The sequence below is a fragment of the Trachemys scripta genome, chromosome 3 (assembly GCF_013100865.1).
Source record: "Trachemys scripta elegans isolate TJP31775 chromosome 3, CAS_Tse_1.0, whole genome shotgun sequence".
NCBI classification, from domain to species: Eukaryota; Metazoa; Chordata; order Testudines; family Emydidae; genus Trachemys; species Trachemys scripta.
In genome coordinates this window covers 191,824,185-191,848,575 of record NC_048300.1, presented here as the reverse complement: position 1 = coordinate 191,848,575, position 24,391 = coordinate 191,824,185, and the positions used below count along the sequence as shown (strand labels likewise).

The 24,391-nt window shown below is 41.8% G+C and overlaps 1 protein-coding gene across 1 annotated transcript in view; it reads left to right on the top strand.

Annotated features, from left to right (window-relative positions):
• PKHD1 (PKHD1 ciliary IPT domain containing fibrocystin/polyductin) overlaps positions 1-24,391 on the top strand; it is a 309,667-nt gene that overhangs the window by 207,419 nt on the left and 77,857 nt on the right. The window contains exons 49-53 of the mRNA XM_034766923.1: positions 1,520-1,674; positions 5,022-5,174; positions 5,503-6,381; positions 8,353-8,521; positions 11,516-11,676. Of these exons, the coding sequence (XP_034622814.1) occupies positions 1,520-1,674; positions 5,022-5,174; positions 5,503-6,381; positions 8,353-8,521; positions 11,516-11,676 (1,517 nt within the window). The remainder of the gene's footprint in view (positions 1-1,519; positions 1,675-5,021; positions 5,175-5,502; positions 6,382-8,352; positions 8,522-11,515; positions 11,677-24,391) is intronic.

Genomic DNA, 24,391 nt, shown 5'->3' with positions numbered 1-24,391 from the left:
AGAGAGAACAAAGAGAGCAACTTCTGTCCTGTATTACTTACCAGTCTCCTGTCAGGTGACTCCCTGGTCAGCCTCAGCAGGTGACCACAAGACAGATCATGGGTTGGAGAAAGAAGTGTTATCATCCCTGTTTTAGAGATGGGAAACAGAGGCACAAAGAGATGAAGTAAGTTGTCCATGGTCATACAGGGAAATCGTGGCACAGCGAGAAATTGAACTCAGATCTAACAAGTCCCAATCCAATGCCGTAACCACACATTTACATACTTTGTCTTTTACGTTTGCCTTTCTTTAGTGTAAAGCAAGTTAGTAAAGGCTGATGCAGTATATCAAAGTGGGTCATTTATGAAAGAGGATGCTGAGGTCAAGGAGAAGTCATGGGTTTTCAGATAAGATTTGATGGGGATCCCTTATAGTGGATGCAGAGAAACAGTTCTGATAGTGGTGGCCATAGTATAGGATTTATTACCCACTGAGGAGACACTATGAGGAAGGAAATCTTGTTATTTAGTAGCATAGAGAATGGACCAGAGAACAGGCCTTAGGTACCATAGTGACGGTAATGGTAAAAGAACTAAAACTGGTCAGAAAATGTTTGTTTTGTTTTTTCCTCTGTCAAGATTCATATAAAAACCTAACATTGTTTTGGTTTTCAGAGAAAAATGTTCAGTTTTGTCATTTTTCAATGGGAAAAAAAGGGTGAGAGGAAGGATGGTCCAATGGTTAGGGCACTAGGATTTAGGGTTCAAGTCCCTGCTCTGCCACAGACTGCCTGTGTGACCTTGAGCAAGTCACTTAGCCTTTCTGTGCTTCAGTTCCTTGCCTGTTAAATGGAGATAATATCATTTCTCTACCTCACAGAGTTATTACAGTAAAGATTATGAATCTCTCAGATACTGTGCTGATGGAGCCCTGTAAATACCTAAGGTAGATAAAACCCCAAAAGACATTCCCATTTCAACAAAAAAGCCATTTTCAGTCAAAAATAACTTATTCACATACAGTGTTTGAGCAGTTCTAATAAGAACCTAGATTGCCAGGAAGAAATAAGATTAGATACAGGACATGGGCAAATCAATGGAAGAACTTTAAGCTAGGGGAAGGGTTTTTATATTGAATAAACTGAGGTTACAGTAAGTTTCTGAGTGTTGTAGGCTGTATTTCAATTTCCAACCATGAGTCAGCAATGAGTCAGAGGAGAGCTGACAACTAAAAGGAGGAATTACTTAATTAGTTAAGATGAGAGAAAATGAAAGCCTAGCTCAGTATTTCAGCAGAGTAGTGGCTGAGATGATGGCTCATACAGGCCATGTTTTTCATCTGACTTTCTGTATTCCTCTTATCAAACTTCTTAGAAACATATATGTCAATGTATTAAAGGAGGTGGGTTTATGTACCTTATTGCGTATTCTTTGCTTGTTTGGCTGTGGCAAGATTACTGATCTCTTTCAGGAATTCCACAAATATAGCCTTTCTCATAGCTTAAACAGCATATCACTTAACTTTTTGGGGGTTACAGGATTTGGGTCGAGGATGAAGTGGACTGGAGTCCTGGTGGACACATTGTCATCAGTTCCTCCTCCTACGACGCTCACCAAGCTGAGGTGGTCACACTTAAAGAAATAAATGGTCAAAGCATTAGATTCCAGGAACGTCTCCTCCACAGGCATACTGGTAAGAAATCTGTTATATATAGCACCTGCCTCCCCTTTATCCTTCTCCACATTCTTACTACTCATGGTGTGAGAGCCTTTGCTTCTGCAGCTCTGATATCTGGCCCAGACTTTCTGTATGGCTTTGCCTTAACTGCCCATTTTAGATCTCCCTGTGAACCTACATTCCCGACCCCCACTCCTTTCTTCATGCATCTTCATTTCTTTCTCTATATGCTGCTTCATGCTTGCATTATATAGCAGGTGGGAAGTTCAAAGCTGCTCAGCATGGGGATTTTACTGTTAACTTCAGTGGGAGCGGAATTAGGCCAATGCTGACTGGTTTTGAAAATCCCAGGTTCTTTGTATGTATGTGTAACAGAGATGATTGAAATAAAGAGAAAAAAACCCCTGTGATTCTAAGGGGAAAATTGTTGATTTCTTTTATTTGAAATTACAGAAAATTTGGACCACCACTCTAGTTAGTTGAAAAACAGGGTGAACATTTCACAAAAACTTTATTTAAAAAAAACCTTAAATTGAATTTCAAACCTTGAAAAATGACTATAAAATACATGTATATGTAATATATATACAAAGATATAAAATATGTATAGAAATATGTATCTACCTACAGAGATAAATGTATTGTTCATAGTTTACTTATATGTTATAATAAAATAACATATAACCTCGTCATATTATTAATTCTGTAAAGCATTTTATAGTATATTTGTATAGAAGATGTTATATAAAATCAAGATCATTAGGATCTCAAGATTTGGCCCACTGATAATAAAGTCAATGGGACTCCTCCTGGTACAGTAGTAAGTTTTATGCCTGGCAATACGTATTTGCAAATCTGGGCCATTGTTTTTTACTTAGTCCTTACTCAGGATAACTTCCATTCAAGTCAATAATAAATTAAATGGATCGGAACTATTGTGAATGTTTCCAGGGAATCCTGTGGCATAATATCTATATCCATCTTCATCTTGAGCATTGCAGCAATATCTGAGTATTGTTTGGCAATAAGGGGTTAGTGTCAGAAGTAAGAAAGAATGAATAACTAAATAAATATAGTGGCATAGATAGATTGTCAGGAGATTCTTTCTCCGTGTGATACGAAGGCACTCTTAGGGTTGTCTACACTACTGCGCGAGGTCGAACTAAGATATGCAACTTTAGCTACGTGAATAGCAGAGCTAAAGTCAACATATTTAGATCTACTTACCGCGGTGTCTTCACTGTGGTAAGTCGATAGCTGGCGCTCTCCTGTTGACTCCGCTTGCACTTCTCGTTCTGGTGGAGTACTGGAATTGAGGGGAGAGTGCTCAGTGGTCTATTTATTGTGTCTATAGTAGACGCGATAAATCGACCCCTGCTGGATCGATCGCTGCCCGCCAATCTGGCGGGTAGTGTAGAGAAGCCCTGAGTGACTTATGCTTGGCTCGGAGCCATTCACCTCCTTGGTTCAGCAGAGCTTGGATTTACTGTTTGCCCAACTAAAGACTCATCTCTTTTGTCTCACTTTTCAGGAAGGGACGGGTGTGAGGAGCAGGCGGTGGTAGGGTGGCCAAATGAGAGGGAGAAAATATCGGGACACATGAGGGGGGTCCGAGTGCTGCCGGCAGAGCAGCGAGAGGAAAAAGAAAAAAAAAAGCCAAGTGCTGCCGTCAGAGCAGCGAGAGAAAATAAATAATTAAATAAATAAGGCGAGTGCTGCTGGTGGAACGAAATATCGGGGCAAATTGTGTCCTGACCAAAGATCGATCGGGACGTGGGACAAAGACCTCAATATCGGGACGTTCCCGATTTTATCGGGACGTCTGGTCACCCTAGGGGGTGGTTGGATGAGGATAGTTATTTGTGGCAGGATGATGTTTAGATAGCTATGGTTTATCTTAAGAGGTGGTCAGATCTTTTTATTATAGTTATTATTTGGGCATTTTAAGATTTCTTCGGGCATAGTTGTTTTCAAAAGAAACATAAATAAATAAATACAGAGACTTTCATCTTTAATTTGCCATCCGTTCATAGGTGATCAAAAGTCTCTGACATCAAGTTAGCTTTTTCCTGTCTAGTGTTTGGTGGATGTCAATCCGTTTCGTAGGGGGACCAATCCATGCACAATTCTGAAGATTGATCTTTTATATACCTCTACTTCAGTATCAGGATATCCCTTGGAAATGGCCCATTCCCTGGTAGCAACTGCCCCCTGACAAATATTTTGCCAGTGGGGCCTCCTCCAGCTTTTATTCTTCCATAATTTGACAGAAACTCTCCAATTAATCTGCACTAAATATTGTCAGTGATAGCACCTCTGGCTCCAAACAAAAATCTCCATCCGGTTTAAAATTACAGAGTATTGAAGGGAGGATGAAGAAAAAGGATAATGAACCATGGAACTCGTTTGTAGTTAACCCATGCAGAGCCAAACTTCACTTTTGGCTGGATAGAATAAAAGACCCCATTGTTTCAATGCATTGCAGTATGTTTCATTTATAGTGAACCTCTGCTTGTGGGCTTGATGCTGCAATCCTTACTCCAGGAGAAGTGACACTGAAGTCACTTCAGGTGTAATCCCATCTCTACAGAAGTCAGTGGGAGTTTTGTCATTGACTCCAGTGGGGCCAGGATTTCATCCTTTGAGTTTTACTGCGGTAAGCAATTACAGTTCCATGAAACCATCATTGAAATTGCTAATTATAAGTCAAAGGAAGTTTGCCTGCGTAAGAAGAGCGAGCAGGTCTTCTGCACTGCGGGGAATATCACCCAATAGGACCAAAGACCTATACTCTATTTAAACCTCGTATTAAGAACTCAAGGGAAAATTAAGCATTGGTCAGGGCCTTGTGTGGACCTTTTCTACTGGTATGAATTTCCTCCTTAGAAAGACTGTGTTCTTAGAGTGTTGTATTGTACATGCAATCTTAGTACAAGGTTTTTATAGTAAATTGGTTTTTAACATCATCACCAGGCTGATCACTATGTGAATTCATAGCTCCAGGGAAGAGATCAGTTTCTTAGTGCAGCATACTAAGGTATTATGTCTCCTGCTGATATAATTCAAGAAAACGGAGTTGGAATCTGTCCGTCAGTTAGGCATGTGGTGGTCCCCTAGCATTCGCCTTTACTGGGAACAAAAGGATGTTGGTAAAATACACTCTCATCCCAAATAGGGGCAAGCAAGGAGCCGTTTCTCTTTGCTGGTGCTTGCAGAGAGCCCCTGAGGAAAATCAAACCTGAAAGGCAATGCAACTTCTGAGAGGAAGCCACACATCAGTTGTCAGACGAGACATCCCCAAAGCGTTGGTTACTGAAACATCCAAGACATTCATCCTGTTTTCTCTCCTTGAAATGCCACAGGGTGTTCCCATAGCATAGAAGATGGCAGACGTGTTCCGTTGGCCGCTGAGGTTGGGCTCCTAACACGCAACATACAGATTAAGTCAGACATGGCTTGCTCTGGGAGGCTTCTGGTGGGACGCTTCAGAAATACCAGTGGAACAGAATTTGCAGGTAGTTGAAACTCACCCACACAGTCCCATCCATATCAGTCCATCATAAATATCCTGTCCAGACCAGATCAGGATGCTTTCAGGAGCAGGGGTTGTAACTTCTTTTATGGGTTGTACAATCTTGAGCACATAATGAGTGCTCAGCAAATAAGAAACATTAACAGTAATAAATAACTTTAAAACATTCAGATTTTACTAGTACTTGTTCTTGTTTTGCAAACAAATGCCTGTTTTTGGCATTTTATTTATTTTCTTATTGACAAAGGGGGTCATACAAACCAATCTACCTGTAATCACCCTTTCATCTCACTTCATTTACCACACTATAGGTGACCTTCGGCTCTCAAACATTGAAATTCTGAACTTTGGACCATCACAGCTTCCAGCCATTGGCTTCAGTAACATATCTTTGGGATCCTCAATTATCTCTTCCAGCATTCACCATAGCTGTGGGGGTGGCATTCAAGCAGTGACAAGCAGTGGAATCTCATTGCGTGACAACGTGGTGTTCAACACGGTTGGCCCTGGCATTGACTTGGAAGGCCAAACCCATGCTCTCATCAGGAACCTTATCATTCTCAGCAAGCAGCCAGAGGGGTTACCAAACTGGGTTGCTGGCATCAAAGTGAACAAAATAGATGGCTCTTACCTGCTTGGCAATGTCGTGGCAGGTTCGGAGCGTATAGCCTTCCACATCAGAGGTCAAGAATGCTTCCTAGCTGGAGAGTATTGTGCTGAAAATGTGGCCCATTCAAGCCTTCATGGTGTTCATTTATACAGAGGAGATGGGTTTCAAAACTGCACCAAAATCACTGGTTTTCTGTCCTACAAGAATTACGACTATGGAGTCATGTTTCAGCTTGAGAGCAGTGTAGTGATGGACAATATGATGCTAGTAGACAATGCTGTGGGTGTTCTGCCAGTGGTGTACAGCCCATCTGCTAAGCAGTATCGTTTGGGGAAAAAATACATAGAACTTAGAAACTCTGTCATTATTGCAACAAGCTCAACTTTTGACTGCATTAAAGACAGGATCATGCCCCTTTCAGCTAACTTGACTTCCAGGGATCGAGCTCCATATTATCCTCAGAGAGGGCGCGTTGGGATTCTGTGGCCTTCATTTGCCTCTGAACCAAGCCAGTGGCCTGATAATCCATGGCACAAAATAAGAAATTATGCAGCAGTATCAGGAATCATGAAGCTACAAGGTTGGTTTTCCTTTTGCATTACCCTGTGTCCTGGTGAAAACCCATCCCAGGTAACTACATTCTGCCTACTTCAAATCCACCCTCCCCGGCAATCTGAAATGGTTACAGTGGGCAAAATCCTGACCCCATTGAAATCAATAGCAAAACTCCTATTGACTTCAGTGCAGCCAGGATATCACCTCGTATTCTGCAATTCCTGGTCAGACTGTTGTGCAGTGTTGCCATATGCTATTAAATATCTTCCACATTCCACCCCAAAGACATCTGCATTTCAGTGCTTGGTGAAATGATTTCTGAATTTGATCCATCTGTCTGATATATTGATATCTATGTCTAGACAAGGATACCGAGTCAGTGAAGGGTTTAGTGCTTTGTGATCCTTTTTAATGAAAGCTGATAAATAAAAGTAGGACCATTGTTGTTATTTTAATGAAGAAGAAGAATAACAAAAGACTTTAGAGCAGGGATCAGCAACCTTTGCCACGCGGCCCATCAGGGAAATCCACTGGTGGGCCGAGATGGTTTGTTTACCTGCAGCATCCTCAGGTTCGGCCAATCGCAGCTCCCACTGGTCGCGGTTCGCTGTTTCAGGCCAATGGGGACTGTGGGAAGTGGCATGGGCCGAGGGATGTGCTGGCCGCCGTTTTCCGCAGCCCCCATTGGCCTGGAACAATGAACCGATGCCAGTGGGAGCTGCGATCAGCCAAACCTGAGGATGCTGCAGGTAAACAAACCATCTCGGCCCACCAGTGGATTTCCCTGATGGGCCGCGTGGCAAAGGTTGCTGATCCCTGCTCTAAAGTCATTTGTTATTCTTCTTCTTCATTAAAATAACAACAATGCAGGTAAACAAACCATCCCGGCCCACCAGCATATTTCCCTGATGGGCCGCATGCCAAAGGTCGTCAATTCCTGCTTTAGAGGAAGGCTGTAAAACCCTTGCTATAAACTATTATGCCCTTTCTTTCCTTGAGTCCTCGGTTTAAATGCACTGGACATGCCAAATGATATTTTATTATTTGCATTACCGTAGCAGCTGGATATGTTTCAGATCTGTCCAGCTTAGGTGCTTATGTCACCCCCATTATCATAGTATTTGAGCCCTTCACAGTCTTTAACCTGACAACATCCCTGTGAGAGAGGGATTATTAGGAACTGTTATCCTCATTAGAGATGGGGAAATGAGGCACAGAGAGACTAATTGACTTGCCCAAGGTCACACAGAAAATCTGTGATAGTGGAGGGACTTGAACGTAGATCTTTCCAGTCTCATGTTAACCACAGGACCAGGCTTTCTTACAGGTCAGGGTTGAAATGCTTTATCAGAGTTGGTAGGGGTGACTACCTTCCCGTCTGTATTAATCCTGGCTCTAATTTAGTCGTTCACTTTCATGGGCATTAAAATTCACTTAAAAAGAAGAGAGAAACCACAAAAAAGGGTTAAATACATTTTTAAAATGCACTTCTTGTTCTTATTCAAAATAGCCCTTTACACATTCAAGATTCTCTATAGACATTAGTTAAGTAATACGCCTGACCATTCCATGAAGTAGGCAAGTTCCATAGAGAAGGGGATACTGACTGAGTACAGAGAGATGAAGTGACTTGCTTCAGTTCACACAGCTGGTCCATGGCAGAGCCACGTCCGGGCTGTGTGTATATTAGAAAAGTTGCCCCAGTGCAACTAAATCAATTTAAAGTTGGTCTAATGACACCAGCACAAACTTCTCATGTAGACACTCTTAAGCTTGGTTAAACTGTGGTTCTGTTGATTTAGTTTAAGCAAGATTTAAACTTATTTACATATTTAGGAATTGCACTGAAGTAAGTAGACTGATTTTAAACTGGTTTCCTTACTCCAGAGCAACATTTCTAATATAGACAAAACCTTATGATGCATGGCTCAGATTCCCATCCCTGAAGAAAATTCAGCCAACCTCTCCCAATGAGATGTGTTTTTATCTTCGTCAGAAGTCACCTTTACTGGTTTTACGAAGAGTTGCTATAGTGACGACAGAGATGTCTGCATTATGTCAAATCCTGACAGCGTCGGCATCATGTACCCAATCACAGCAGAGATGACAAGGATGTTACATGTCCATGAGCAGAATAAGTTCTACTTTCATACATTGGAAACAAGGTAGTGTGCTTTGTTCTTAATAAGTAGTCCCGTCTCCCAAGGTTTATAGTGAATATGCATTACTAATTACATGACTAATCATATCTTTATCTATCTATACCTCACTACACAGTCTACGCTTTCTATTACTGGTTACATCTATCTTCAAAAAGATTCATTCTTTCATTAGGAGCGATGGGATGAGAATTTAAGCTAAAGATGGGTCTAACCCAGAACCTAGATTCAGTACCTCCGGACTTTGGGGATGTAGGATTTTCAAAATCTGAACTCAGGTGCAGACCTGAGTGTTATAAAATAACCTGATTTCTACAGTGGGTTGAAATCAAAATTGTGGATACAACTATTTTTTTTTTTTTTGGTCTATCTGTCCCTCTACTCTTTATACTGTTTCTGTCTGGGACTAGACATGGAAGAGCCTGGATCTTTCACAAGGTTGTTTTTCCCTATTGAAATTTGAAGACGTAGAGTCTGGATAGTTCATTAGATGTTTCTCCAAATGAAGCCTCCTGGAGTTCTCCTTTTGCTAGCATCTGTGTAGCAAAAGTAGCTTCAGGTAGTCAGTGTCTTTATTTTCTCTTCACATAGCTGACTCCTCAACTCCAGGCCTCAGGACATGTCCGGAGCTCCAGCAAAAAGCCACGAGGTGGCTAAAGTGTCCTTTTTGTATGGGAAAATGAGTTTGATTTTTGCCTGTGAGATCACATCAGCAGCGCTGAGTGGAACCAGGCAGACTGTGAGATGTTAGATGTGTGCCAGTCTAACTCATGCCCAGAGAGCATATCTGCTGAGCATAGTAGCACAGAGATCAGAAAGAAAGAGCACTTCTCTGTAACCTTAGGTTTCAGCAGTTCAAACGTGCAGAGTCCATGGGAAACGTGGGCTGGTTTATTTATTTGTACAGCTGGCTACCGGAGTACACAGGCATTGTCACGAAAGCTTTGCTACAGCACTGAAGCCGAACGTGAACCCCAATTGCCAGTCCAAACCAATCAGAGGTGTTCCATGCTGCTCTAATCCAGAGCCCCTCAAGCAAGCTGCCAGTGCTTTTTTTTTTGCTCTGGGCATTAGTTTGTGTGTGGATTTCTGCGAACTGTCCAGCTCGTCAGTTCCCATTATATGTAACTATTGAATCCAGTCCACAGTATTATGCTATTTGTGACTGGCTGCACACACAATGCATTTCAAAAGCGGATAGTTATCAAATGTGGTCGATGGACATACAGAATACAAAGTGATTTCTGAGCATCCTGCTAAACCTGTGGGTAAGGTTCAGACTTTTATTGTTGCTTCAGGAGCCTCTGCAGACATTTATTAAACCCAAGCTTTTAAAAACTGTGGGTCAATTTGTGGCCCATTCTATGGCCTCATTGTGCTGCGTCTGCCTCACAAAAGAGCCATAAAGCTACCCTTGAGTAGGAGGCAAGACAGGGCATGGCGAGAGCACGTCACACCGTGGTGATCATCAGCCAGAATAAACGCCCACTGGTGGCAGTAACAAGCTGGAATGATGTCTGTGCTAAGATATGCCAGGGCTGAACCAGCCCCGGGGGATCTTCGTTCCCCATCTCTCGAGCTGTGCAGAGTAGAGCTTTGATCCAATTGTTTCTCTGCCCTATTAAGACACCGATCAGTTCACCCTGTTCAAAACACCAATCAGTGGGCTTTGCGTAAGGGAATTCCACAGAAATCAAGAAATCAGACAGATCGCAGAGCATTGTTTCCTTGTGCTCCTCCATCTGTCCGCATCCATCTGTTGTCTCTTGTCTTATACTAAGATTATGAGCCTCTTGGGGCAGGGACCATCTTTTTGTTTTGTGTTTGTACAGCAGCTGGCACAATGAGATCCATGACTAGGGCTCCTGGGCACAACAGTAACTCAAATAATAAATATCAATAATAGAGATGAGCGGTATTAGAATCCATGACACTCTGCACTCCTCTATTGATAATGGGAGGGGTACGGCTACTTGGAGTTCCAGACCTAGTGATCTGTTTCTTGCCTTTCATGCTGTATGTCTCTGCAGTACTCCAAAAGATGTTATCTAGTGGTACACACACCAGCTACCAGGATGTCCCTGGCTCCTTCTTGAACCATTATTCTTTGTAAGATTTCCTCCCAACAGGTGCACTCGAAGCTTGGCCCACGCTCTCCTGAAACTCAGCCCAAGTTTGCTGAGACTCATTTCAAAAGAACATCCAAAACCAGCTTGGGTCTACTTTCAGTTTTTGTTGGCTCCAAACTAGAGTTTGGAGAGACTATTACTGTAGAATTCTGTCACCTTTATGTATGTATGTAAATAAGCAGGGTTCCATTCAGTTCTGAAGAGTTGAACCTACAGGTAAAAAGACCTGCGCATTTCTTGGTCTGTAGTTAGAACTGTATTGCATAGCCATTTTCATCCTGCTACGAAGGATACAGGCGTTACAAGCCTGTGGATACCGATGAGTGGCTCCTGAGGCACTATGGGTCTCTGCAGTGTTGAACTGTTTGATGAAACAAAATCAGAATATCCCTGAGATTTATGAGGATGCTTAGACTTGGATACAAATTTTGTGGCTAGTCTTTCCCTCTGATGAACTGAGCCAACCCCTTGAGGGGCTATTGCCCCTCCCACAGAGAGGTGAATGGGAATTAATTGTATCCTAGAGGGCAGAAGCAGGCTTCTGAGTCTGATCACTGCCAGCATTTGGGAGGTTGGGATCCAGATCTAATTTTTGTGGGTTGGCCCATCCATGATGAAAACAAACATTGCTGCAGAATTTCATGATGATAGAGCAAGTCAGACCTGCTCCATATCATCAGATTTCACCAGTTATCCCTTATTTCCCTTTCCCCCTTTTTAACAAGCAGGTTAATTCACATGAATGTCATGGTAATTTGTGTATGTAAAAAAAAATGCATTTTCCAGTGATGAAAATAACTTCAGAAGGCCAGTACAATGTAATTTCTCTCGCTGTCTTCCCAACAATAATACTCCTCCTCCTCTCCATCAGTATCAATGGATCCAAGGACTTTGAATATCTTGAGATGAGATGTGAAGGCTCAAGAAAGGCTCTCTTCAAGGATCTGGATGGAAGTGCCCTGGGCCTACAGCCACCTGTGTCAGTTTTCCCAAAGTCTAAGTCTGAATGGACAGAGTCCTGTTTGCACGCTGGTAAGTAGCACATGAAGATTGTGCAGTATCTGAAAAATCTTGCTAAACCTGGGGTAGTGCGTAGACTAACCAGTCTTGGGAGACATACCAGTGGGTTGTCATCCTCTAGGGTCCTGAACACCTTGTGGGCTTAGATTCCACAGCACTTTTCATTAAAGGAGGCTGCTTTATATATTGATCAAAGGAAGGGCTTGGGAATCTGACCTGCTGTGGGGTGAGGCACTTACCCCTCTGTGCTTTAACTGATCTCTCTGTCAAACCAGGGTGATTATATTTACCCATCTGCAAAGTGCTTGGGATCCTTGAATGAGAGGTGCTGTATTAGGGCAAAATAATAACAATAATAATTGTCCCAGTGAGGATTTTTATTCATTTCCTGCTGAGGAGTGTATCTGGCTGAAAATCCAGGCCAGCAGTTTCGAGAGTACTTTCTCTTGTTTAAAAAGACCCATCTTGCTCAGTAACCGCGTTCTGCAAGTTCACACAGCAAGGTTCCATTCTCATCCTGATTAAAACTCTGCTCTGTGATTCCAAATAAACTCTTTAATTACAATTAGCATTTCCTGAGCCTGCTGCTGACGGCGGCCATTTTGCAGAAAAGTCGCATCATTTGTGACTCCGGCAGTATGGGAGGCTCATGCGAGGGACTGTAATTAATCCCATTTTCTATCCTGCGCTAAAACTGATTAAACACAAGAAGAACTTTAATCTTTAAACAAAATGTCTAATGTGTACCCGGTAAAGGCTTTCCTCTAAGGATCCCTCCCTCACTGGCTGCTTAGAGGGCTAATTAATACATTGTCTAGGCATAAACATGCTCTTCTCCCCCCTCCCCACTTTCTCTGCCCTGGTTATGAATCACAAGCCAAGGCTAATCTCTCAGTAGACACTGCTGCATCATTTGCCATTTAGCACCAGCTTATTAAAGCATGCATGCACACATAGTTCCCGATCATTTTTAAGATTTGTACCATTTTTAAAGATACTCAGACACATAGTAGTTATAAATACCAGGAAACCCCACTGCACTAATGGTGCAACCTGCACTCTATGGGATTTGTCTCCTTATGTAATGAAGTTGACAACATATGGTAAATGCTGCCTGCCTCCTAGGCGAGAACAGAATTGTGGTGTTTTCCTCTCATTGCCCAAATGTGAGTGGCATTTTTTTCCTTCCCAATTCCAGCCTTAATCCCTGAGTCTTTCTCTTTCAAAACTGCAATTCCCTTTGTCTTCAGGCTGACATTTGGAAAGGCACAGGTTCATTTGGAGGTGAATTCATAGTTCTCTGTAACACAGAATACTTTGGACAGTGTAATGAAGGCTTCCACATGAGACAATTACGGTCAAATCCAGATCTTGGTCATGACCACAAAACTCCCATTGGGCCAAATTCTACCTGTTATACTAATATAAGGATGGATTAATTCCACTGAAGTTAATGGGGTTATTCCAGATTTATGCTTGTGTAACCAAGAATAGAATTTGGCTCTTGGAATTCTGTCTCTCTTGATTCCAGATTGCAGAGCTCAGCGCTTAACGCTGTTCAGTTAATCACCACCCTCTGTGCCTCCTACTAACATTCACCTGTTACTTAACTAACACCCAGTTATTCTGCTCACCTCCCAGTGGCTTTATGCCCAGACTACTGCCTGCAGTTTTTAACCCTATGCCTACACCTCTAAGCACATACCAGAGGAGCTAGCATCATCAGGTAATATGCAGCATCCCTCCCACTCTCCGCTCAGGGACATGTGCTTTCCCAAATGCAGTGTGGCACACACCCTCGCTAGCCCTCTGCATCCTCTGAATTTGTCCTTCAGCCATAATTTTTCAGAACCTTCCAATTTGGGGTGTCCAGTTTGAAGATGTTGGCCCCAGCCTTTGCCTGTCACACACTGAGGTGCAGGCAGTGCAATCTAGTGGTCAGAGTAGGAGTCTGGAGTGGTGGTTGGAACAGAATCAGAAGGCAGAACTGGAGACAAGCCAGTGGTCAGAGCTAGGAGTCAGGAGTCCAAAGGCAGGCAGGCTATAGGGCTAGAGCAGAGCTGGGAAGGGGTGGAGCAAGGACTGGACAGGAAACAGGTCTGGTGCATCGGCAGGCATGGAATGCATTGAGCAGCCACAGTGGTGCTGTTGCTGCAGGGCTTAAATGATGGTCGGTTGGCTCTTCTGACCAATCAGGGAGCACAGTCACTTAGTGAGGGTTTAGTGGGCCTAGCCAAGCTCATTGGGTTACTAGGCAACCGAGACCGGAGGCGGCTGAGTTCCTGACATTCCCCAAAGATCCTACTCACCATAAAAGGAAAGCTAAAGGCAAAATACCCTTCACCCTTCAAGGTCAGGAGACCCAATGAATGCAACCCAGATATTCCCCCCATCCCCACAGACACACACACAACAGTGCTGTAGGCTCTGAGTTGGTGGGTTCTCTTTAATGGGCGTACAGTTGAGCGGCTCAATGGGAGGTTAATTCTATTTCTTATTTAATCCACTCAGTAACTTCAAATATTTGAAATGCAGGGCATGGGATGGATCTCATTGCTTACTTGTGCTGTCCCATCCCATTTGTTGCATTCACCTGTTTTTTTTCCTATCTTACACCTAGATTGGAAGCTCTTTGGGGCAGGGGCCATCTCTTTGTTCTGTGTTTGTACAGCACCTAACACAATGGGGCCCTGTTCCATGGCTGGGGCTCTAGGCGCTGCCTTAATAGAAATAATAAATAACAGAATCATTGGCTAATAATGTACAAATACTACACAAACATTAACCCAAACCTTCAACTTACATTGCACCATTCAACATGTAGGAAGAAGGAATTGTGGTCCCCAACAGCTAGGGCACTAGCCTGAGGTTCATGAGACCTACATTCAGTTCCCTGCTCTGTGACAGACTTCTTGCGATTTTACAACAGGCACGATGTAGTTTGTACATCTAATTATTTTGTGTCTCCAAAATGCCATCTATCCATGGTGGTTATAAAACTTCCATTACCATAGTATCTGAGCACCTTCCAATCTTTAATCCGTTTGTCCTCACAATGCCCCAGTAAGGTAGGGAAATGCTGTTAGCTCCCTTTTACAGATGTGACACTGAGGCCCAGAGAGACTAAGTGACTTGCCTATGGTCATGCAGGAAGTTTGTGGCAGAGCAGAGAATTGAATGTGGGTTTCCTGAGTCCCAGGCTAATACCCTGTCTATTGGACCATTCTTCTAGCTCCTATTTCTTCTTGTTATTTGAAGACACACTCTGGGCCTTTTTGAACTTGAAATAAAATAGACTGATGAAAGTAGTGTGAACACACACTTGTTGGCTGTGAGTGCAACCTGATACAAAGATTAATGAAAGAACAAATGCCAGTGGTGAGCAGGGTATGCTGACTGCCTGGCTTCAAAATTGTTCTTGGCTTTGTGCGCCTAGCTCTTGAGAAACTTTTATTTTTTAACTTTCTTCATTCTCCTCCTAGGAATGGCAGTGAGATGGTGTTATAGACGGAGAATGAGGGGGTGGAGTGGGGAACAGAGAAAGGAAATGGTTGTCAGAAAATTTGTCTGCCAATATCTGTGCTTGCAGAGGTCTTTTTCTCTTTCTCTTTAGCTAGAGGGGAAAATACCATTCTCTTTTCCCAAGCAATTATAGGCCCAAAAGATTGAAACTTACTCTACGGCTCTTTAATCTCAGCAGATATTTATGGTTAAACATTAGACTTGGAGCATTCCAGATGTCAGGGTATTAAAGCATAAAGGCTCAGTGGAGTCCCAGAAAATATTAGAATCTTCAGGATATGTGCCTTTGAGTGTTCTCATCTGAGCAGCGAAGGAGACAGCCCTCGGTGTTCTTTTGTACATCCGAAAGGGAGCTCTTACTGTTCCTTATTTCTGCCCTTTAGCGTGGCTCCAAATTCAGCACGCAGAGTAATCCGCCACCATGTCATGAAATTATTATTATTTATTATTCGGAGTATCCAGAATGACTTCCATGCTGGGTTTGTAAAGAGATGCTTAAAAATCCATATGGCTGCATGGGAGCAATTTCTTTGCATATTCTGAGTAGTTTAACTGTTTCAGCTCCTGATCCTAGAAACATGGATGTAACTTTACTCACCTAAATAGCTCCCTCACATGTGTATAAGTGTGTGTTGGATCAGAGCCTTAAGGGCTTCAGCTATTCTATACCTTTTTCTTCTCATTGTTGTTAAACCCCATCAGTTTCTTCAGAAAAATTACAATTGTTTTCTACATTGCAATAATACAACCATGCACAACCTCAAAGATTCTCAAACTTTGATTCATGTTGGATTTATAATACCTCTGTGGGGTAGTCATGTATTCTTATACCCATTGTACAGAATGTGGCACAGAAGCTGTGATTTGCCCAAGCCCCAAGGTCATGCATTGAATCCCTGCATAAACACCAGGAGTTCTGACAGCCAGTCCCCTAGTTTAAAAGCTACACAGCCCTGCACAGACTAGTTCAAAAGTAAGCTTGTATTAACTAGAGCCAGTTAAAACGTGTGTTTTATTTTCAATTTGGTTTTTGTTGTTGTTTCCCATCAAAAACGTTTGCAGGGGTTTTTTTTTGAGTTTTCATTGAAAATCTAAAATCATCCAAAAAAATAATAATAATGCAGAAAATGGAAATTTTGCAAAAATCTCCATTAAATTAAATTTTTGGAGAAAATCTTCAATTAAAAGTTTTTGACTAGCTGTAGTGTGAACCACTTGATGTTAGGATAGAGATGGCATATAGCTTGGGTTACTTGTAATGAACATTAATAAAAGAGTTAAATAAATAAATAAGAAACAAGCAAACTACAAACTGAATGAGACCCAAACTATGTTTGAGTTTCAGAAAAGTTCAGGAAACATTTTTGTTTGATTTTGATTTTTCTACGTGGCTCCGTGATTCCCAGGACCAGAAATGGAAATTCCTGCATATTCCAACAAAGGCTTCTGCTTTGGTATTTTTGATTTGGACAAAATTAAAACTGCTGGAATTATTGAAATAATAAACCTGCTCTCAAAAAATGGCTGGTACATTGTCCATGTCAAAGAGGTGTGGCTAAACATCTGAATGCCTGGATGCTAAAAGCTAACCCAGGCCCCAGTCCTTCAAACTCTTATATGTGTGCAATAATAGTCACTTTCCATTGAACAGCTTGCAAGATTGGGGTCCAAAATCTCTGAATGTATAGGAGTTTGCCCAAGGTTACATTGCGCGTTAGCGTTCTTTAAAGTGAACTAAAATGCAAACATCGGATCTAGGCCATGTCTACACGGTGAGTTATTGTGTGGCAAGCCATGTGTGAATCTACAGCATACCAGCTTGCTGCAGAGTAACCTCCCACGTGGACACTACATTCCATAACTTTCAGCATGCTGTAACAGTCTCGACCCAAGACGTTACTGCACAACAAGCAGGTGTGCTGCACATTCACACCTTGGCTTGCTACCCAGTAACTCGCCATGTAGACAAGCCTCTAGATTTTAAACAGTCCAAAGTTCATGGGTATTTGGAGCCAGGATTTTGATTCAGGCTCATTTCTATTGCTAATTTTCTCTATTCAGTAAAATATACAAGTAGTGCCAGTAAAATGAGCTGAAGGAGACCTATCGGGTGGGACTTTGAAAAACACCCAAGCGACTTATGGCAGACCTGCTTGAAAATGTTCCATCAACATTATCTTTTGAAGGAAAGTAGCTTTTCAATCAGTGGAAATTTTCCTGAAAAAAATTCTCAATTTTGTCAGAAACATGTTGAGGTTGTCAAAAAACTAAAATCTCATTTTGTAAGCAACGTTTTGATGAATTTTTTTTATGAAAACTAAGTATTTATCACAGGGGGAAAAAATCACTTAACAGCCAGCTCTACTTGGGTGCATATAAGTCCCATTGAAAATCCTTGAGACTTGTGATCCTAAATCACGTAGGAGCTATTGAAAATCCAACCTGTTTATATTCAGCCCTTTTTCATGTCTAAGTGTCAGTTTCTGAAAACATAAGGATACCCAGAATCTAAGACTAAGACAAACAAACAAAAAAGGTGGGGAGGGGCTTCTATATTTAAATAAAAATCTAATGAGGGCAGTATTTTTATTAAACAAATAAACATTTCTCTGCAGTGGGTGCTACCCAGACATTCTAGCATGAGAACCTGACAGAGAAATTGACTTTTATAAACAAAAGTTAGACTACCCAGTCTGTTTTCATTCTCCAATCTGAGAGAAATGTAAAACATTAGCATAATTGTCAAACATCAGTTAATTTTTTTTAATCTTCAGTGTTAGTAATCAGGTTTGTTGTTTGTGCCAGAGGTGAAGATATTTTGTGTTTGAAAAATATTATTTTTAATCTGACAGTGTCTCTTTTAGTATATTCCAAATATACTTAAGAAATACTGGCTATGTATGATCATATAGTGCAGCTGTATTAAATGTGAGAAAAATAATCTGTTTGCTGGATTTACAGGGACTGAAAAAGCTACAAAATCAGCCCCAAATTTTGAGTATTTTCCACTAACGCAGGTTTTTTCCTTTTGTTTTAACAAATGACACATGAAAAATGTGGCTTTTCAGTGCTGAAAATAGCAGTGGAGAGAATTAAAGGGAAATTGTCAAGTTATTTAAAAAACACTTACCTGCTATGATCAGAAAGGTTGGTTTTCTGTAATTGTCATGAACATATGACTTCTGACAGAACCCTGGTTGAGATCCCAACAGAACTCATTTTAAGACCAAGCTTTGAAGATGACTGATAGCTATTACGTTTTGTTCTCTAGTGAGGACAAGGTTTCAATATCTGTGTCCTGCTATTGTGAGCTAAGGGAGATGAATTGCTTTTGCTTGTCTAACAACCATCCTGGTGGATCATGGAACCTGGGGACTAAAGTCAGGAGTCTCTACTGCTTGAGTCATAGGATCAGCTTCATTAAGATGTGACAACAGCATGCTAATAATCCTTGTTAGGTGGCCCAGCCATTAAATGGGGACAGAGGCCTACAATGTCAGCATGGGTCTGCATGCTAAGGGGAGGCTACAACCAGAAGGGAAGAGTTCTGCCTATGCATCATACTCCTTGCACTTCTCTTCCTGCTCTCCTCCCAACAGATTTATTTCATGGAGTTTCTGCTGAATTCACTCTCTGTGGATGTTGAAGGGGCAGGCCAAGGTGGGGGGAAGAGACAGCTTGGCCAGAATGGGGCCCTATGGATGAAAAGGACATTTTCCTGTTTTGGAAAACTGTAAGATGCTATCACTGGAGTTTATAGATATCTTAGCAGCCAAGTAACTATTGCAGGTTACCTGTTTCAAAGGTATTTGTCCCTTAGCTTTGATACAACAGCATTTGGCATGTGATGACATGGCATTGCCTGTTGTCGGTGTTATAAGCATTAAAATATAGAGGGGAAAAAATTCTATAGCCAAGACACCATCTCAGCAATGAGTGCACATTACTGTTCACGTACACCATAACCCGCTGCTGCACACTCCTACAACAGAGAGACACTAAGGCTATGTCTACACTACAAACTTACACTGGAATAACTACATCACTCAGGGGTGTGAAAAATCCACACCCCTGGACAACACAGTTATACTAACCTTGCCCCCTGTATAGACAGTATTATGTCGATCGGAGGGCTTCTCCTGTTCACCTCCTCGCATGGTGGTGGATTAACTATGCCAACAAGAGAAGCTCTCCTGTCAGCGTAGCAGCATCTTTACTGAAGCACTTAGGGACGTTGTTAAACTAAATAGGTTGAGTTCCTGGAGTCCATTCCTATAAAGCATGCTTTCTAATCCTTCAATCATTCTTGTGGCTCTTCTTTGAACCCTTTCCAATCTATCAACATCCTTCTTGAACTGTGGGCACCAAAACTGGACAGCGGTCGCACCAGTGCCAAATGCAAGGTAAAATAACTTCTATTCCTACTTGAAGTTCCCCTGTTTATGCATCCACGGATTGCATTAGCTCTCTTGGTCACAGAGTCACACTGGGAGCTCATGTTCAGCCAATTATCCACAACCACCTCAAATCTTTTTCAGAGTTACTGCTTCACAGGATAGAGTCCCCCATCCTGTAAATATGGCCTATATTCTTTGTTCCTAGCCATATTAAAACACATATTGTTTGCTTGCATCCAGTTTACAAAGCAATCTAGATTGCTCTGAACCAGTGACTTGTCCTCTTCATTATTTACCACTCCCCCAATTTTTGTGTCATCGGCAAACTTTATCAATGATGATTTTATGTTTTCTTACAGGTCATTGATGAAGATGTTAAATAGAAATCAGACTTCTTGATGACTATTCCTCATTCACAGTTACATTTTGAGACCTATCAATTAGCCAGTTTTTAATCCATTTAATCTATGCCATGTTAATTTTATATCATTCTAGGTTTTTAATCAAAATGTCATGTGGCATCAAGTCAAATGTCTTACAAAAATCTAAAGACGTGTACACTAGCGCTTATGTTGGCAAAACTTTTGTCACTCAGGGATGTGAAAAAAATACACCCCTGAGTGATGCACAGTGGTATGTCGGCGGAAGACGCTCTCCCGCTGACATAGCTATCATCCCTCATTGAGATGGTTTTATTATGTCAAGGGAAGAGCTCTTTCCCGTCAACATAATGGGCTACACAAGTGCTTTTACAGCAGCACAACTGTATCAGTAGGCTTGTAATTGTAGACATGGCCTAAGTATATTATGTCAACAATATTACCTTTATCAACCAAACTTGTAAAAAAAATTATCAAAAAGATATCAAGTTAGTTTGAAAAGGTCTGTTTTTCATAAACCCGTGTTGATTTGTGTTAGTTACATTAGTTCATTATTAATTGAGTCCCATGCCAGCTGCTCCATTATCTTGCCCAGGATCAATGTCAGGCTGACAGGCCTAGGACTACTTGAGTCATCACCTCTACCCTTTTTAAAAGTTGGCACACATTATCTTTCTTCCAGTCTTCTGGAATTTCCCCAGTGCTCCAAGAGACTTATTGAAAATCAACATTTATGGTCCAGTGAGCTCTTCAGTCAGCTCTTTTAAAACTCTTAGATGCAAGTTATCTGCACCTGCTGATTTTAAAATGTCTATCTTTTGTAGCCTTTGTATAATATTCTCCAGAGATACTAGTGGAATGGAAAGAGTCTATTAGCACCACATTTCTCAAATATAGAACAGCTCTGCCTTTCCTGCATTATTATTGAAAATACCACCATTTCCAGCTACAAAAGGACCAATATCGTTTCAATCTAGTAATGGACCAATGGATCTAATAAAGACCTTCTTATTGTCCTTAAATCTGCTAGACATAGATTTCTCCTTGTGTCCCTTGGCTTCCTTTATCAATTTTCTACAATACCTAACTTCTGATTTATATTCATTATCATCAACTTTCCATTTCTTTCATTTGTTATATATTGTTGCTTTTACAGCTCCCTTCAATTCTGAGGTTGATTTTTTTTTAAAAAACCATCAGAGCTTTTTTCTCAGTTGTGGGACTGTGGCTTTTAAGGCATCTAATAAGGTTCTTAAATGATTCCCAATGATCATTCACATTTTTCTGATTAAATTCTTCCTCCCAGCTGATTTGGCTCATAATTTTTTCCAACTTTATAAAATTGACCCTTTTAAAGCACCAAGTGTGTATATCACTGGTCTGAACTTTATTCTTTTTTGCATATTTTAAATGTGATCAAGTCATGATGACTTTAACCTAAATTGCCATTAATTTTTAGTTCTGTGATCAATTCCTCTTTATCTGTCAAGACCGGGTCTAATATAGAATTATCCCGTGTTGGCTGAAGCACTGTTAAAGTTAGAAACTTGTCAGCTATAATATTTGGAAAATTTGTTTTTTGGTTTTTGTCCTGATAGCATAAAACCTTCAGCATGCGCCACTCAAATTGAAGACCTCCATGATCACACAGTTGTTTCTTTCCCTACACATTATAGTTAATAGGTGTGTAAGGAAGTGATCATCCTGTTCCCCAGTCTGTAGCAGACCCCAACTAATACCCCATCTTGTGCTTTATCTGTTAGGACATTGATCCGTAAGCATTCAAGATCATTTTCTTCTGCGTTATCAGTGACTCTGAAATAGGTATTGCCATTTTTGACATAGAGTGCCACTTCCCCTCCCCTTTAACCAAGTAATCTTTCCTAAATATGTTATCACCATTGAGTTTTACATTCCAGTTGTGTGAATCATTCCACCAGGTTTCAATAATACCAACTAGATTGAATTTATGCTCATAAATAAGCAAATCATTTCCCTCTTGTTTGTTATGTAGGCTCCTAGCATTGGTGGATACAGGTTTAAAAAATACTTCTCTTCATGGCCTTTGGTTCCTTGAATAATTTTGTTCTCAACATCTTGATTTTTGTGCTAACTGAGGGCCCATATCTTCCCTTTTTTACTCTAATCCTTTGCCATTAGTTTAATGCCCTCTTGACAACTGAAGCCATCCTGTCTCCAAAAAGATTGGTCCCCCGTCTGCTGAGGTGGAGGCCATCCTAACTATAAAGCCCCTCCTCCATACAGAAAGTGGACCAATGTTCCACAAAACCAAAGTCCTCCACCCTATACTGCTTTCCTAACCAGCAATTCACTTCCAGAATCTTCTGCCTTCTATCTCCCTTGGCTTGTGGGACAGGAAGGCTCTCTGAAGAGATTGCTTAGATAGTCGTCTTCTTCCGCTCGCTTTTGAGTACCCTGAAGTTATCTATTATCCCTGACGCAGTGTCATTAATGCCAATATAAATCATCACCGATCCATGTCTGTTGGCTATAAAAGCCTCTCTGATCTTAACATGACTTCTCATGTCTTGGTTCAGTCTTGTTGTCCTCCTGTCCCTTGCAAAATGTTCTTTCGATTCTTGATTTAGGTTCATAGTTATGGATGTAGATAGCTAACTTTAGGCACCCACATTTAAAAATGTTGTCCTGATCCTGTGACTCTGTCTCTCAGCATAAATGGGGGAGGCTAATAATCTAGCGTGTTGCAAGGAAGTATTCTGCTAATGGGGCACTCTCTACATAAGATAGAGAGACATAGCTAAAGAATAATTAGTTAGTTTATAAAGATTCTCTCCCTGACCCCACACACTCAGGATATGTCTACACTGCAAAACAAAACAAAACAAAACAAAAAAACATAGCCGCAAACCTTAGAGCCTGGATCAATTGACTCAGGCTCCTGGGGCTTGTTCCCACTTGGCCTGGAGCCTGGGCTTTGAAACCTGACAAGGTGCATGGGTCTCAGAGCCTGAGCTCCAGCCTGAGCAAGAATGTCTACATGGCTGTTTGAAGCCCTGTAGCATGAGCCCGAGTCTGTTGACCCAGGATCTGAGACTTGCTGCTGCAGAGCTCTTTGGCAGAGTAGACGTACCCTCAGGACCTCTTGGCCTGTCTGCCTCCCTGCTTGCTGGATCTTAGCCCATCAGTAAGGCTGGCAAGTAGAAGTGGAAGGATGGGTCACATAGATTATGTCTACACTGCACAGTAACCCCAGGCTGGCAAGTAGAAGTGGAAGGATGGGTCACATAGGTTATGTCTACACTGCACAGTAACCCCAGGCTCTGATTCAGGTTTGAGCCCAAGCTCCCCTTCCATCCACACACAAATCAGTCTGACTTGAGACCCAGGTCCTGGGAGCCTGCTAGGGGAGTGAGTCAAAGCCCAAGTCCCAGTGAGACTCCAGTCTAAGCCCTGTCTTTTTTTGCGGTGTGGATGCAGATTAAGCCACAGACCAGAATCAGAAGGTCTGCATAGCACAATATGGACCCATTAGCACTGCTGTGAGACTGGGGCCCAGTAATTGTAAACCCACGTTTACAACAGGATAGGTGCTCAAGCCTGGGCTTGGAAACACCGAGTGCACATGCCTGGGTCCCACAGACCTGGGCTTACTGTGCAGTGTAGCGGTACCCATAGAAAATGGTGTGTGGGGGTGAGGAGATTTTGCAGCAGTTGGGAAGTAGGGTGGAGGGAGACTCCTAACCTGGAAACTTCCTCCTCATCCCTTTGAGTGGCTCCCCCTACCTGTCCCCTCAAACCCTCTTACAAACAGCCATCTCTTTATTATTGTAAGTTTTTTATTATTATTTATTATTTCAATCCCAGCAGTACCTAGAGACCCCAGCCCAGATCAGGGCTCCTTTACTAGGTACAGTGCAGGCACATGGCAGTCTCGTACTCAGAAAGCTTACAATCTCACTAGACAAGACAAAGAATGGGAAGAGAAACGGAGGCAGGGAGGTGAAATGACTTGGCCAAGGTCACATGGCAGGTCAGTGGCAGAGCCAAGAATAGACCTCAGTAATCCTGACTCCCTATCCGCTAGGCCATGCTGCTTCTCAAGCATTTGTGGGAGCTGCACATAGACATCAAAGAGAAACTAGATCCTTACGTTCATGCAATTATAATACAAATGTGACCGGTATCTCAAAGCATAATTGTATTAATTTCCCTAGATCTTTCAGGCATATCCACAATCCAGCCAAACTGCTGACTATTAGTTTGCAGAGCTTTACAAGGGAAACAGTGCACTTTGCAACAATTAATTTTGCAGAGGAAGCAGCCTGTTTAAAGACGCCTGCAGCAGTCTCTAAAATATGTGTTGTTTTTCAAGGCCACCAGACACATGGTGTTGGCTAGGTTGGCTAATAAACAAAACAACAATGCAAAACCCCAGCCTCATGGGAC